The following is a 17,024-nucleotide window of genomic DNA, read 5'->3' as shown; positions in this document are numbered from 1 at the left end:
ACCTTTCATACAGTTTATCCATCAATTGGGTCGTTGGAAAAGTCATGACACATTTTTGCATAGAAAAATGTGTCATGACTTTTCTGATGACCCAGTAAGCAGTTCTGGCTGACACAGGTTTTGAAACCATATGATTATTTGCCAATATAGAACAGGATTGTACAAGGGGCCAGGGACATGATCTCTCTGCCCTGTTCCTGGCCACTCTCCTTGACCACCTGGTGGACTTTCCAGGAGGAAGCTGGCCCAGCGTCTGCAGGAAGCTGAGGAACATGTAGAAGCTGTGAACGCCAAATGTGCTTCCCTTGAGAAGACAAAGCAACGGCTTCAGAATGAAGTGGAGGACCTGATGCTCGATGTGGAAAGGTCTAACGCTGCCTGTGCCGCTCTTGATAAGAAGCAAAGGAACTTTGACAAGGTGGCCATATGCTTAAATGTTATGTTTCATTTAGTCTTCCTTTCTCCTTGCAGCAGCTGACATTCTACTGTATTTCAGGTCCTATCAGAATGGAAACAGAAGTATGAGGAGACTCAGGCTGAACTTGAGTCCTCCCAGAAGGAGTCCCGGTCTCTTAGTACTGAGCTGTTCAAGGTGAAGAATGCCTATGAGGAATCCCTGGATCAACTTGAAACACTAAAGAGAGAAAACAAGAACTTACAGCGTGAGTCCTCATGACTGTCCCTATCCCACACAGCCCCGAGAGGACCTTTCCAGGTGGCCACCTTTCTGATCACTTCTTCCTGCCTGTTCATCCACAGAGGAAATTTCTGACCTCACTGAGCAGATTGCAGAGGGAGGGAAGCAAATTCATGAATTGGAGAAAATAAAGAAGCAAGTGGAACAAGAGAAATGTGACATCCAGGCTGCTTTAGAAGAGGCAGAGGTACATACTGTGAGGGGGATACATTATTGAGGAGCGGTGACAATTTGAATTCTTAAGACCTTTACGAAGAGTACTGTGGTGGAAACACTGACCTATCAATACTGTTCCTAAGAGTGTTTCCCAAGTAAATAATCTTACAAGGAGGCAAGCCTTTAAGATAAAGATGTCCAATACAAGAACAAGAATACACAAATTATAGAATAGCCATATGATAGGATTTTATATAGCCCTTAAGTAAGATATCGTGGAGAAATATTTATGATGGACATTAGTTTTTAAAAGCAAGACACAGGACAGTGGGGAGTGTGGTAATTAAGGCAGCAGGATCCCACCTGGCTAATTCGAGTCCCAATAGCTTGAAAAACACACCAGATGAGTGTAGTGCATGCCTAAAGGCCCAAGAGGAAGGAGAAATAAAGGAGAAAGGATTGCAGCCTTTCTGTTCCCCATAGTGGGGTTCTCTCTCTCTTTTTCTCTCTGTCTCAGAAGTGCACACACCCTCTAGCAAATTTTTTTTTAAAAAGAAAGAAAAGCAAGACAGAAATTTGCATATGCAATGTAATTTCTATTATATAAAAATGTACGGAAGGTAAAAAGATTGAGAAAATGTACCATATTAAAATGTTTACCTCTGAGTTGAGAAACACTAGGTAGTATTTCTTTGTTTTTAATGTAGTGTCTCCACATTCTATACTAAACATGTATCATGGAAGCAGAAAATCATATATTTTTTAACTGACAATTTCTACACTAAGGGTTGGTGTATCACCAGTGACCATTTTAATTTATAACATAGACTAAGTTCATTTTTAACTACACATAAGTTTAATCATATAATTTTGTTAGTAATAATGTAAGTACTATTTGTATTGTACAAAACATCTGTATTACAGAACTGCCCTCTATAAACTGTAACTATATACTCTGTGACTGAATGATGAAAGAATGATTTACATAGCAGGTCCCTACAACTACTATATTATACTTTATGAAATTAGATAAATTGATTTTTTTGAGAGGTTTTTGCTATAGGGCGTGTGTGCTCGCCAGAAAGACAGAGAGAGACAAAGAAATAGAAAGCAAGAAATCACCCACCGGGGCGGATGGTCACTCCACAATCCCTTCTCCTCAATTCTCCTCTTGGGATCTTGGGCACACACGCCCGGCCTGAGTTTAAGCCACCAGGTCCAGGACTCGAACCGTGGTCGACTACATGGGAGTCCAGCAACATAGCCATTTTGCCAACTGCTGGTCCTGATAAACTGATATTAATAAGAGTTCAGCTCATTAGGGATTATATTCCAAATACTCAAGTTCTTTTCCATTATCAATTGGTCACTGTCTTGTTAAGGCATCTCTTGAACATGAAGAAGGAAAGATTTTGCGTATCCAGCTTGAGTTGAACCAAGTCAAGTCTGAGGTTGATAGGAAAATTGCCGAGAAAGATGAGGAAATCGACCAGCTGAAGAGAAACCACATTCGAGTCGTAGAGACGATGCAGAGCACACTGGATGCTGAGATTAGAAGCAGGAAAGACGCTCCAAAATTTTTAGGAATGACGCTCTAAGAGTCAAGAAGAAGATGGAAGGAGATCTCAATGAAATGGAAATCCAGCTGAACCATGCCAACCGCTTAGCTGCAGAGAGCTTGAGGAACTACAGGAACACCCAAGGCATCCTGAAGGTAAATGGGTCCCCATTAGCCTCTTCAATGACTCAGGGGAATGACCAGCCTTCTTTTTTTCCCCAAAATACCTTGCTAAACTATCCTTATTTTCTCTTAACAAAGTATACAGCTGACAGGATAAGAGCATCCCGAATAAATACACATGAAACATAATATTTTTAAATAATGTTAATGAAAAGGAACAAACAGAAGCCAGCTGTTGAGGTAAGAAATGAGAGTGCACAGACATAGGCACCAGACAGACCTGAGGTGGAGCCCTAGTTTTGTCACTTATGAGCTGCACGGTTTTGAGCAAGTTATTAAACCTCTCAGAACCTCTGTTTCTTCTTCTTCAAAGTGAAAGTGAAACCACCCACCTCACAGGATTACTGTGAAAACCAAGTGAAAGAACAGATGTCAAAATGGGGAGCAGCATATGGAAAAGGCTCCATAAATGATAGGTGTCAGTGACACTCACATGACAGTGAATGGCAGAAACAGAACAAGAATTTATATCATCTGATAATTCTCTCTCACCCTAAGTAACATCACCTTTCTCAGGTGCATTCAAATGACAAGCATATCGTCTCCTGTTCCCAGGACCAGTACACTTACAGACTTCATCTCCTGGGATGTTCACATCCCCTTCAGAATGTCCAAGGCTTTTTTTTTTCTTTTTTTTTCTTTTTTTTTTTTTACCTAACAGGAAACTCAGCTCCACCTGGATGATGCTCTGCGGGGCCAGGAGGACCTGAAGGAGCAGCTGGCGATTGTGGAGCGCAGAGACAACCTGATGCCGGCCGAAGTGGAGGAGCTGCGGGCCACCCTGGAGCAGACGGAGAGGAGCAGGAAAATTGCAGAACAGGAGCTTCTGGATGCCAGCGAGCGCGTCCAGCTCCTCCACACACAGGTGAGATCCTCACATCAAACAAGTGCTGGTGTACCAGGAAATTAAGAATCAAAACTGAAATATGGAAGTATCTCATTTTAAAAATGTAGTGTAGTGGTTAAGGGCTGGACTTTCACAAGGTTGACCACAGTCCAAGTCTGAGTCCTGGACCCAGTAGCTTAAAACTCACACCAGGCTTGTGTGCATACATGCCCAAAATCCTAAGAGGAGAATGGAGAAGGGACTGTGGCATGGCCATCTCCCCTGGGGGGTGATTTCTTGCTTTCTGTCTCTCTGTCTTTCCAGTGAGCATACCCACCATATAGCAAAAATCTCTTTTTAAAAAGTGTACATATATGTATACACACACACACGCATGCACACACATACATACACAAATACACACAAGGATATGGGGTATGCACTTAAATATTTTTTCTAGTTATCTTGGAGTGACAGGACTATGGACAATTTTTTTTTTTGGGGGGGGGTGTTCCTATTAGTCTCTTTTTGGACTTTCTACTCAAAAACAGGGGTATTACTATCTTTTTTCAAATACAGTCTTTAGCCTAGTGATTTAAGAGAGCTGTGTCCTGCCTGGCTGACTGCGATTTGAAATGTGTCCCTGGCAGCTTGAAAAATGCCAGGCATGTATGCATGGGTGTCCAAAATCATAGTAAGATGGAGAAATGAAAGAGAAGGGATTATAGTGTGACTGCACCTCATTGGAGGGGGTGCTTTCTCCTTCTCCCTCTCCCGCTATGTCTCTGTCTTTTTTTGGCAAGCACGTGTGCCCTCTGGCATACTTTAACTACTTAAAGAAAAGCATGGTTTTACTTTAGACTACCTGAGTAAAAATGCCTGTCACTTCAAAATTTCAAAATGTTCACAGTGTTTCTTGCCAGGAGCACTTAAGCATTTAAAGTTGCAGTATTCCCTGACCCTGTGCCCTGCAGGATGCACGAGCATTAAATGTAGTCATTTTGACAACCAAGAATATGCCCTTCCAAACCTTACCAAATATGTGCTCAGACAATATTGCTTCTCTTTAAGAATCATTGGGTTGAAATTTTAAGAAACTGGTTTTATAAGATAAATTCAGAATTCCCCAAAGGTGCAAACCATGAAAGTTCACAAACAGATTCCTTCTAATGAGAAACTTCCAGTCCTACACACTTCACATGGACACACACACACAAAAACTCTATGTTTCCAACCTCTTAAAGATAGAATTCCAGTGATGTCTGGTTAAAATATAATTAAAAGAGAAAATAGTTAATGCCTACCAGTATATACAATCTTAAATTTCAGAAGTCTTAACACATCCATCAGAAGGACACTGGGGCAGTGAGGGGGAGGAGGGTGTATAAAGCTTGCAAATGGTTAATATTTTGCACTGAACAAATACTTATAGTGAAATATTGGTCCCTTGCATGAACCAACAAGTAAGACATTTGTAAAATCCCAAGAGGGTAAACTTCAAATATGGCAAATTTCCACTGTTTTTAACAGAACACCAGCCTCATCAACACCAAGAAGAAGTTGGAAAATGATGTTTCACAACTCCAGAGTGAAGTGGAAGAAGTAATTCAAGAGTCCCGCAATGCAGAAGAGAAGGCCAAGAAAGCCATCACAGACGTGAGCAAGATGAGCCTTTGTCTTACTGACACACATGTGCCAGCTGCCATCACCAGGTGTCATTACATTTCTTGTTCTATTTGCTCATCAGGCGGCCATGATGGCTGAGGAGCTGAAGAAAGAGCAGGACACCAGCGCCCACCTGGAACGGATGAAGAAGAACCTGGAGCAGACGGTGAAGGACCTGCAGCACCGTCTGGACGAGGCTGAGCAGCTGGCGCTGAAGGGCGGGAAGAAGCAGATCCAGAAACTGGAGGCCAGAGTGAGTGTCTCAATCTGAATTGGGGAAAGGAAAAGCACACTCCCTCTACCTTCTGTCTTCCTCCATGTGAGCTCCCATCTTTGTCCTGGGGCGGAAGCCACCCACCCCATACCATACTAGGTCCTGGGTCAATTACTATCCACCAAGCCTGACCGTGTATGTATCTTTTCTTGCTGCAGGTACGTGAGCTCGAAGGAGAGGTTGAAAATGAACAGAAACGTAATGCTGACGCTGTTAAAGGTTTACGGAAACATGAGAGAAGAGTAAAGGAACTCACCTACCAGGTAAGGGAAATTGCGTTCTAGAATATCCAGACTTCCTTCCCACAGAGAAAGTGAAAACCTGGTGCCTACTTGACACTCACGGACATACAGTAACTTGGGACCTATGTGGGGGTCTCCAAAAAGTTCATGCAAGGGGACCAGCAGTTAGCGTAATGGCTATGTTGCTGGACTCCCACGTAGTCGACCACGGTTTGCGTCCCGGACCCGGTGGCTTAAAATTCACGCTGGGCACATGTGCGTGCATGCCCAAGGTCCCAAGAAGAGAACGGAGGAGAAGGGATTGCAGCGTGGCCATACATCTGGGGGGTGATTTCTCCCTTTCTGTCTCTCTGTCTCTCTCTCTCTGTCTGTCTGGCGAGCGAGCGCATGCGCCCTATAGCAAAAACCTCTCCAAACAAACAAACAAAAAACAAAAACAAAAAAAAGTTCAAGCAAAATGTGACTAAAAAAAAAAAAATGCATAAATTTTTAAAATTGTGCCAAAATAAACACTTATCTTTTGAAGTCCCCTCAGATTAAGGGAATTTGTTGTTTCTCACAGACCTATATTAAGTTAGGAAGATTTTCTGAAGAAAGTAGCCTAAACAGAGGAAACAGGTTTTAAAGCCAGAAAAACTGGGTATTAGTCCTGGTTGGACCTCTTTTGCCTTTTTTTTTTTTTTAACCTCTTTTGCTTTTTGAACTTAAGTTACTTAACACTCTAAACCTCAAGTTTGCTCACCTGCATCCCAGGGCAGGGGGTAGGGCCCAGGGAAGATGTGTGCACATCCCTGGCCCAGGGCCTGCACACAGAAGACCTGCAGCAAGAGTGACTACTGTTGAATACCAAGAGAGGAGTCTCAGAGTGGGTCGGGACTTCCTCAGGTCTACCCACCATCATACCCAGTCATTTACCACCAGTCATAGGCTTCTTTCTTCCAGTGAAATGCAGACTGTTTTTCAACTTTCAGACTGAGGAAGATCGGAAAAACGTCCTCAGGCTGCAGGACTTGGTGGATAAATTGCAGGCGAAGGTGAAATCATACAAGAGACAAGCTGAGGAGGCGGTAAGTATCGCCGAGCCCTTGATGAAAGAAGTGAACTGCTTTCAGGGCAAAAATGTGTTTAAAAGAATGTGCTAATGAGAAAAGAAACAAAGTAAGAATCTGCCTCTCACATTTTGAGGGCCGATCTTATAAATATGAACTTAAGCCCAGCCTCTGGGACAGTCGGTAGCAACTCAAACTCAGTGCTGGAAGTCACACGGCTGACTGCAGGTTTGGATCCCCAGCCCAGTCACCAAAAACATGCTGGGAGTGTGTGCATGTGCCCAAGATTTTGACAAGCACACTATGGCAAAAAAAAAAAAAAAAAAATCAATCCCCTACTCTCACTGACACATCTTCTCACTATTAACGTCATCAGCTAGGGCTCTTCTCCCCAAATTTGCTGTAGCTACTATGAGGACATGCTGGAGGTTTCCCCTTCTATAGGTTTCCTGGTTGCCTCCCAGCCCCCATTCTTCCCAACTCATGTGGTAGATAGGAAGCAAATAGGAAGGGGGAAGAACAGAAGAAAAGGAAAGACATGAATGTAGTAAGTCAAATCAAAAGAGATGGCTTTTCTTCCTAACCTTACTTTTCCCCTTTCTCTATACACTAGAGTCAAACTATACATACACATACATATATATAATAAAGTGGGCTTTCCCCCAAGTTACAATTTGACCTTACATTGACTTACCAGTCTCTATAAGGGTGCTCGGGTCTCTACCTCCTTTCCACAGAGCATACATCATGAACAGATGTATGGACTTGCATGAGACTGTCCCCACTGCTTTGAAATGGTTTCTCCTTTCATTCTTTAAAGTAAAAACAAGTGTAATTAAAATGAAAAATTCTGGGACCAGCAGATGGTGCAAAGGTTACGTCACTGGAGTCCCACATGACTAACCACAGTTCAAGTCCCAGAACCAATGGCTTGAAACTCACGCCAGGCACGTGTGCATGCATGCCCAAGATCCCGGGAGGAGAATGAAGGAAAAGAGATTGCATTGTAGCCACCCCCCCGGGGGGTGATTTCTCACTTTCTCTCTCAGTGTCTCTGACTCTCTCTCTCTTTCTGGCGAGTACACGTGCCCTAAGGCAAAAACCTCTACCAAAAAAATGACAAATTCTGCCCAGACTTGAAGCTGGATATGGAGAACAGACTTTAAGGACATATTTGATTTGAGGAAATAATCTTGTTGGATGATGCATGCAGTGACATCACAAAGCCTAATTCTCACAATTTTGTCTCTACCTTCAGGAGGAACAATCCAACGCTAATCTATCCAAATTCCGCAAACTCCAGCATGAGCTGGAGGAGGCCGAGGAGCGGGCGGATATCGCAGAGTCCCAGGTCAACAAGCTGCGGGTGAAGAGCCGAGATGTTCACACCAAAATCAGCGCAGAGTAAACACACCGCTGACGCTGCCAAGTGGCTGAAGAGATGCACAAAATGTGCTCTTTGGGGTCACTTGCTTTATGATGTTTATTTTTCTCTTAATGTTGAATAAATAAAAACCACAGTACATTTATAAATTAAACCAGACTTTTGTTTCCTTATTTGCAGAATTACTTACTCTCAAATATAGTTCTCATTCAGCAATTAATTTTTTAATGCTGGATTAAATTAATTTTTTAATTTTTTTTAAATACTCTCCTAAATAATGCATTTCAAAAGAATCCCTCTGGCTAGTGTGTTGAGAACAGACTGGAGGGATCAAATACAGAAACTGGGACACTAGCTAGGAGCCTACATTAAAATAAAAGATGAAAAATAACAGTGGCTTGGGGACCAGCAGGTGGTGTGACAGTTGAGGTGCTGGACTCCCACGCAGCCTACCACACTTTGAGTCCCAGACCTGGCTTGCTTTCTCTCTTTTTCTCTCTCCCTGTCTCTCTCTGGTCAAATTAAAAAATAATAACAAATGGAATTAAATAAATATTTTTAAAAAAATAATAACAGTGGCTTAGTCCGAAGAAGTAGTCCTGGGAGATGATGAGAAGTAGACAGATTCTGGATATACTGATGGCAGGATTTTCAGAGAAATTGGCTCATAGAAAGAATGAATTATTTTTATAAAAATAGAGACAAAAAAATGAGGAAATTTTAGTAGAGTATAACATGATGTGTTTTTCCTGGAGGAAGAGGAAACAGTGGGTCAAAAAGCAGTCCAGACAAAGGTCACACTTTTTACATTCCTTCTTCCATTTTCTGATATCTACTCTCCCCAGTCTCTCCGCTCTTACTGCCTCAATCTTTCACAGTATAAATTTTACAGGCCACGATCTTTAATATCTTTAACATTCATAACAAAAGTTTTAAAGCAAAAAAATTCAAAATACTTTCCTAAATAAAATATTGAACCAAAGAAAAAACAAATCAAAATGAGAGTCACAAAATCTTCTAGAAGTCAATGTAAGAGTAAAGGTCTGTGAGGCCAGCACACAGGACAGTGGTTACAGTGCTGAATTCCCACATAGTCCACCACAGTTCGAGTCCCAAACCCAGCTGCTTAAAAATCATGCCAGGCACATGTGTGTACATCCCCAAAATCTCAGGAGATGAATGGAGGAGAAAAGACTGCAGTGTGGCCATTCCCCCTGTGGGGGAGTGATTTCTCACTTTCCCTCTCAATGTCTCTCTCTTTTTCTCTCCTGTGAGGGCATGCGCCCTTTGGCAAAAACCTAAAAAAAAAAAAAAAAAAAGACTAAATGTCTGTGATCCTGGCTTAGACCAAGATTTCTTAGGTCCAAGACTAAAAGCATGAGCCATCATAAGAAAATATGATAAATGTGACTTCATCAAAATTGAAATCTCCTCTTCAAGAAAACGAAAAGACAAGTCATAGGCTAAGAGAAACAACTGCCAAGTGTATCCCTGATAAAAGACTCATATCCAAAACATATAAAGAAATCTAGTGTCCAGAAGTGGCATGGTGGTTAAGGAGGCTGAATCCCATATGACTGTGTGGTTTGAGTCCTACCTAGACCCAGCAGCTTGAGAAACACACCAGGCACATGTGCATGTATGCCCAAAATCCCAAAAGGAAAAATGGAGAAGGGATCACAGCCTAACCATTCCCCATGATGGGTGCTTTCTCACATTCCTTCTCTCTCCAGCAACCACAGGTGCCATCTAACAAGTAAAAATAATAATAATTTTAAAAAGGGAAATTAGGGCCAGCCTGTGGCACAATGGTTAAGGTGGCTGGATTCCACATGGACAACTTTGTGGTTTGAGTCCTGGACCCCCTGGCTTGAGAGACACATCAGACATGAGTGTATGAAGAAGGGATCACACTGCATGACCCTGCCCCATAAGGGGGTACTTTCATACTTTCTTTCTCTCTCTCTCTCTCTCTCTCTCTCTCCCTCTCTCTCTCGCAAGTGCACATACCCTTTGGCAAAAATTTTTTTAAGAGAAAGAAATCTGTAACCAGGGGGTGGCATAGTGGTTAAAGTGTTGGATTGCCACATGGCTGACCTAGGTTCAATTCCCAGACCTGATGGCTTGAAAATCAAGCCATGCGCATGTACATGCCCCAAAACCCCAGAAGAATGGAAGAGAAGGAACTGCAGTGTGGCCATCCCCCCCTGGAGGGTGATTTCTCACTTGCCCTTTCATTCTCTCTCTCTGGCAAATGCACACACTTATGGCAAAAATTTAAAAAACAGAAAACAAACAAAAAAATTCCAAAACTCTAAAACCAAAAAAAAGCCATTTTTTTGTTACTAGCTTCTGCCATAGAATGCATGCACTCACCAGAAAGAGAAACAAAAGTAAGAAAAATCACCTCCTGAGAGGATGGCCATACCACAATTCCTTCTTCTCTACTTTCCTCTTGGGATTCTGGACACACATATACTCCCAGCATGTTTTTCATGGGTCCAGGACTCAAACTGTAAAGTCAGCCACAGGGGACCCAGCTGCCTTAACCACCATGCCACTGGTTGGCCTGCCAATTTTTTTAAAGAAAGAAATACAGGCATTTTACTAAATATGTAGAGATGAGGGACCAGCAGATGGCATAATGGTTATATTGCTGGATTCCCACATGGCCAACTGCAGTTCGAGTCCCAGACCCTGTGGCTTGAAACTCACATGGTGTGTGTGTGTGTGTGTGTATGTGTCTGCGCGTGCGCTCAAAATCCCAAGAGGAGGCTGGAGGAGAAGGGATCGTGGTGTGGCCATATCCCCCTCCTGGAGGGGGGGGGTGGTAATTTCTTGTTTTCTATCTCTCTGCCTCTCCAGCAAGCACACATGCCCTATAGCAAATCTCTCTCTTAAAAAAAAAAAAAAAAAAAAAAAAAAAAAAGGGGGGGTGGTGGCATGGTGGTTAAGGGCTCTGGACTCCCACATGGCCACCTGTGGTTCAAGTCCCAGGCCTGGTGGTTTGCATTCTCACTTTCCACTTTCCTTCTCTCTCTCTCCCTCTGTCCCTCTCTGGTCAAAATTTAAAATAAAATAAATAAAGCTAAGTAAAATAAAAAAAAAAAAGAAGTAGAGATGATAAACAAGCACATGAAAAACTGCCCAACATATGAGTCATCAGGAAAACACTAATTAAAACTCAACTGGAGGGGACCAGCAGGTGCGGTGGTGATCAAGGTGCTGGACATTCCCACATAGTTGACTGTGGTTCAAATACCGGACCTGTTGGCTTGCTTTCTCACTTTCCCTCTCTCTTTCTCTCTGTGTATCTCTCTCTGGTCAAATTAAAATAAATGAATGAATAAATAAAATTAAATAAGTAATTACTAAAAAAAAAAAAAAACTCAACTGGATACCACTACACACCTATTGCAGTGGCTAAAAGCACAAGTGTTGGCCAAGTTTAGGAGTGATTTAAAAGTTTGCTTCAGTATGTGTGATTATATGTCTCAATGTATCACTTTTGGGATTGTTTTCAGGGCTCTTTTTAAAAAATAAATAAATAAAGTAAACCTGCTTCTTAAGAATACTTCATGTCCACTTCTCATCAGAGACATGGATATACCAGACAGAAGAAAAGTGAAAAAGAGAGGGTCATTTGATGGATGAGAAGGACCATAAGCACAGCTGCTAAAAGCTGGTGCCTTCCATCCAAGCTTTGGGTAAGGATTAACATTCCAAGGATTAACACACAGCAGCTGTCAGGGAGCAAATTTAAATTCCACCTCCTGGCTGTGGCAGAGGTTTGGGCACATGTTACACATATCAGTGTCCCAAGGCACCTTCACAGCAGACACCCCTGGGTCACATTTTCCTAAGTGGGAAGCTGAAGAATCAGCCGTGGGCAGATGGAAAGAACCCTACTTAAGGATGGAATTTACCAGCCTGATTTCTCCACGATGGCTCCAAGGTCCACCAAGACGCTGCTTCCGGAGGCCACAGGGCAAAAAAAAGGACTCTCCGTGATGAAGGAGCCAAATACCCGCCTTGGGGAACGCACCCAAAACAGGGATGTTCTTGGATTCCCTGACCTTCACACAAGGGCGACTATGTGCTCAGCTCCTGGCAGAAGCCGTGGCTTGTGGCTCTCAGATACCGCACGGTGTGAGGGCTCAAATAAAGAGAAATTCTGTTAGAAACGTAAGAGGATCGGGAACCAGCAGTTAGCGTAATGGCTATGTCCCTGGACTCCCACGTAGTCGACCGCAGTTCGTGTCCCGGACCCGGTGGCTTAAAACTCACGCCAGGCGCGTGTGTGTGCGTGCCCAAGATCCCGAGAGGAGAATGGAGGAGAAGGGATTGTGGTGTGACCATCCCCCCTGGGGGGTGATTTCTCACTTTCTGTCTCTCTGTCTCTCTCTGTCTGGCGAGCGCACGCGCCCTATGGCGAAAAACCTCTCCAAAAAAAAAAAAAAAAAAGGACTCCCAAGGATGGCAGCTCCCTTTGGAGCAGCTAAATCATAGATTTTTCTAATAATCTGAAGACTAATCCAACTGACCAAAACTTGAGTCGATGGGAATCCACACACATATGTAAAGGGACATACACACACACAACAGAGCGCGGCTATATATGCGATGAAAATCTCCAAACGGGATTGGGTGACTTCAGAACGGTCCACATTTTCCCTTCCGTTCCAGGCCAGGACGGCCTTCAAACTCCCTCTCCGTGCCCAGCTTCACACCCTCCTCACCACGCCCTCCTCCCCCAGTTTCTCCCTAGAACGGCACGGCCGGGGGAGTTCAGGGGCGGCCACACCCTCACGCTCACACCCGCAAGTACACACTACCTGGCCGGGCCACAGCGTGTCTCCCGGCTGGCCCCAATCAGCGCGCCGCCACTTCCGGCCTTTCTTTCCCTCAGTCTGACCCTTCCCGTCATGCCCCGGGGCCACCGGAAGTGACGCCGCCCCTCTCCTGGTTGTGGAAACCTTGTTTCTGTCCAGGGATGATTGGGTGTATCCTTCGAAGCTATGGCTGCTGTCCCCCTCGCTTCTTCCCAAAAGGTAGATTTTCATCTGGGAGAACAAACTTTTTATCCCCGTGCTTGGAACAGGCTCTTCTTCACAAGCTCTTTGTCAAATGAAGAGCAGACATTCAATGCATTCTTTTGGTTTGAGAGAGTGAAGGAATATGGAGGGAAAAAAAGGATAATAGAGCTAACACTCAGCAAAAATAAGGAATAAAATTGCCTTCGTCATAACACCTGGCGTTTACAACCTGAAGTCCTGGGGCCAGCAGATGGCGTAGAGGTTATGTCACTGGACTCCCACGTGACTGACCGCGGTTGAGTCCCCGACCCAGTGGCTTGAAACTCAACAGTGAGCATGTGTGCGCATGCGTGCCAAGATCTTGGGAGGAGAATGGAGAAGGGACAATGGTCTGGCCATTCCCAGGGAGTGCACATGTGCTAAGGCAAAAACCTCTCAGTCAATCCATCAATCAATAAATAAATCAATCTCAAAGTACTTACCCTAATTCACAAGACTAAACCATCTGGCCTCTGGCCACCTCCCCTGTCCATCCCCATTACTGGTTCACCCTGCCCTAGTGAGGTAAGGGGACCTCCTAGAGCCTTTCTTTGCATTTGTTTCCTCTGTACAGAATACTGCCTCCCTTTCATATTCTCATATGTTACTCATTCACTTCACTAGGTGTCTGGTCAAATATCACCACATCTGAGAAGTTTTCTTCGTCTGTCCAGGTAGCCATCCAGATGCCACCCAGCCATTGTTCCTTTATCCTGCACCTGCTTTTCCTCAGAGCATGCATCTCTAATTGACGGTATATATTTGTTTGTTGTCTATTCACACCCACGATAATATAATCTACACCATGCACAGGATTTGTTGTGTTCCCCTGCGTTTGACGTCTCCCAAATGTGTAGTAGGCCCTCAATGAATACTTTCTGAATAAATGATTGTGTGAGTGCATGCTCGCTGTGTCACTGGCTCTCTGCTGAGCTCTGTAAACGTATTCCAGCTTGACATTAGCAGTTCCAGGTGCAAATTTCATCACCATCCTAACTTGATGGGCAATCTCAAACTGGTTCTATCTAGCCCCATCTCGGTCAGGCTTGAGGGCTTTGCAGCCCTACCCCAAACAACCTTTCTAGTAAACCTGTGAATTTTGTTTTCTTTTTGAAGAGGTGTTGTTTTTTGTTTTGTTTTGTTTTTTGGTGTTTTTTTTTTTTTTTTTCCGCTATAGGGTGCATGCGCTTGCCAGAAAGACAGAGAGAGACAAAGAGACAGAAAGCAAGAAGTCAAAAATCACCCCTGGGGGAGATGGCCACGCCACAATCCCTTCTCCTCCATTCTCCTCCCAGGATCTTGGGTATGCATACATACACACCAGTGTGAGTATAAGCCACGGGGTCTGGGACTTGAACCGTGGTCAACTACATGGGAGTCCAGCAACATAGCATTACATCAGCTGCTGGTCCCTTCAGGATCATCTATTGACATGGCCCTAACCAGTCTCACCTTTCTCCTCTCATGTCACTCTCAAACAGTACTCTGCATTCATTGACTCACTTAATTGCCACAAGAACTCCATTGGTTGGATACTGTTATCCCCATTTTACAGATGAGAAAACTGGGGCTCAGGAAGATTAAGCAATTTGTCCAAATTCACATAACTTAAATAATGAAAAATTTGAATCCCAGCATTATGATTCTCAAGATCCATTCTTAGTTAATATATTACCATGAAGAAATTAATGACATAAATATATATACATATGTGTGTATATATATGTGTGTGTGTATATATATACACATACACTTTTAAATTTTTTAAGAGCTTTTTGCTATAGGGCACATGTGCTCACCAGAGAGACAGAAAGACTGAAAGCGCGAAGTATACCCCCAGGGGGGATGGCCATACTGCAATCCCTTCTCCTCCATTTTCTCAGGATCTGGGCTCATACGCACACGTGCCCAGTGTGAATTTTAAGCTGCTGAGTCAGGGACTCAAACCATAGTCAACTACACTAGAGTCCAGCAATCTAACCACTATGCCATCTGCTGGCCCCTACTTTTTTATTTTATGCCAGAGGGTGTATATGTGTTCATGAGGGAGAACATTCTCCCCCCACCCCCGATGGAACCTGATCATGCCACAATTCTTTTTTCCTCCAATTCTGCACCCCATCAGGATCCTGGACACACAAGTGCATGCCTGGTGTGTTTCTCAAGCTGCTGGGGCAGGATTTGAACACTGGTCGGTCATGTGGGATCCAGATTCCTCTGGACAGCACTTAGCTACTACATTACAGGACTGGCCAATAATTATATATTTTGACAGTGTTATCTAAAGATTTGCCTTCTTTTTCTTTTTTAATTAGGATGCATTGTTTAAAGACACTAATGGTAGGAATTTAAAGCAATTGGTCATGTTTTCCTTAGTTCTAATAAGGCTTTAAGCAACCAGAGTATCTGAAACACAGCTAATAGCCACAAAAGGGCAAGCCACAGGAAACCCTAACTCTTGCAGGCTGGTGTCAAGGTGAGGTAGCCAGTCAGAAGAGTCTCCAGTTCTCTGAGCAGATCTCGCTGGTAGGATTTCTCCTCTGAACACAGTGTTCCCAGGCTACCCTCACAATCTCTCTATGTTGTTTTTGGAGAAGGATGCTTGATTTGGATGTAATTCTGAGAAGCGTGTTTAATTCTGAAAGCATTAGTGTCTTACAGGATCTCGCAAAGCCAGAGACAGCTGTCTTATAGTGAAAAGACCAATCGGACTTGAAGTCAAAAGGTGCTTTAATTTCTGCTGTTGCCGCTTACTAGCTGTCTGACTAGTCACCTAACCTCACCAAGCCTCCATTTTCCCATGGATAAGACTGATAAGTCTCTCTTCATTGATTTTTAATGAGAAGCAATTTAAATAATGCCCTTGATAACACCCTATCATGTTTTATTTTGCAACATGTTGGTATCCCAATGCCATTGTTGAGGAAGGTTCTGGATCTGGTATTTGAAAGAGTTCTAAATTTGCTCTCTTGGATTACACAGTAAAACAGTGAGAGTCAGTTTTTATCTTTACCTTTAGAACCTCAATTTCCAATCCTATATGTGGGGAAAGATGAGGTAATGTTCAAAGGTCCCTTTAGTTCCAGAATCTCACATCCTCATTCAGGTCTTTAAAGAAGCAATTCAAGTATGAATGAGAGTCATTCACTGGTGTACTTGTCCTATGACTTTCACCCAGAAACCTCCAGTCCTGGCTGGGAAATTCTGCTGCCTTTTGAAATTCCATCTGTTACATAAGCTACGAGATAGCCTGAGTTGTGAGGGAGGCAGGTGTGATCCCACTATCCCGCACAGTTAATTGCCCTTTCTTCTCAAGTAGCCCCTGAGGAATGACCTTATTCACACTTTTTCTCTAGTCCTCTCTCTTCGGCCTTGCCACTGCCTTCTCCTTCCCCCTGAACTATCCAAATCTGTATTCCTCCTGACCTGCATCTTAAATAGTGAATGGCGGAGAGATTGGCACCTAGGACAAGCAGGAAAACATTTTCCTCCTCCTTAACACCTGCTCAGTTCTTAATCCCTTGCCTTCCAATCTGCCACCCCCACCATCCTGCTGACACTGCTGTCAGGGTCACCTCCCTGACCAATCCAGTGCCCTCTTCCTGGTCCCCTTCCTACAGCTTCTCTGTAGTGCTCTTCATTATAACCTCTCTTGAGAATGTCACCTCCTTTGACTTCTCTTGACATGAAGAACATAACCTTCACAAAAGAGCTGGTGAAGTGATTTTGTAACAAGACTAGGGAACATTCCATTTGCAGAGCTCTCTCGGTGCTGGTGGAGATGGACTGATAGCGTGGGCTGGGAGCTATGGACTAATGGGGAAGAGAGGTGGGACGAAGATGAGACACAGGGAAATTCTTCATTTTTTTAAGAGAGATATTTTTGCTATGGGGTGTGTGTGAGAGAGACAGAAA

The 17,024-nt window shown here is 43.6% G+C and overlaps 1 protein-coding gene and 1 long non-coding RNA gene across 2 annotated transcripts in view; one reads left to right on the top strand and one right to left on the bottom strand.

The window, feature by feature from the left end:
- Positions 1-8,165, top strand: part of MYH8 (myosin heavy chain 8) — a 36,915-nt gene extending 28,750 nt beyond the window's left edge. Inside the window, 11 exon segments of the mRNA XM_027774917.1 lie at positions 235-418; positions 497-662; positions 760-884; positions 2,236-2,433; positions 2,436-2,567; positions 3,256-3,459; positions 4,951-5,076; positions 5,168-5,338; positions 5,518-5,622; positions 6,573-6,668; positions 7,909-8,165. Coding sequence (XP_027630718.1) covers positions 235-418; positions 497-662; positions 760-884; positions 2,236-2,433; positions 2,436-2,567; positions 3,256-3,459; positions 4,951-5,076; positions 5,168-5,338; positions 5,518-5,622; positions 6,573-6,668; positions 7,909-8,058 — 1,657 coding nt within the window. The 3' untranslated portion in view covers positions 8,059-8,165.
- On the bottom strand, positions 5,298-12,937 carry LOC102476242 (uncharacterized). The gene is made up of 3 exons (XR_335673.1): positions 12,870-12,937; positions 7,345-7,462; positions 5,298-5,352 (listed from the first exon to the last, which is right to left on the bottom strand). It is a non-coding gene; the product is annotated as an uncharacterized LOC102476242 (long non-coding RNA).
- Positions 12,938-17,024: the final 4,087 nt, after the last annotated feature.

Source organism: Tupaia chinensis, unplaced genomic scaffold (genome assembly GCF_000334495.1).
Source record: "Tupaia chinensis unplaced genomic scaffold, TupChi_1.0 Scaffold000493_1, whole genome shotgun sequence".
Classification (NCBI taxonomy): domain Eukaryota; kingdom Metazoa; phylum Chordata; class Mammalia; order Scandentia; family Tupaiidae; genus Tupaia; species Tupaia belangeri.
The sequence above is the reverse complement of the archived record's forward strand: the minus strand, read 5'-3'. Positions and strand labels throughout refer to the sequence as shown.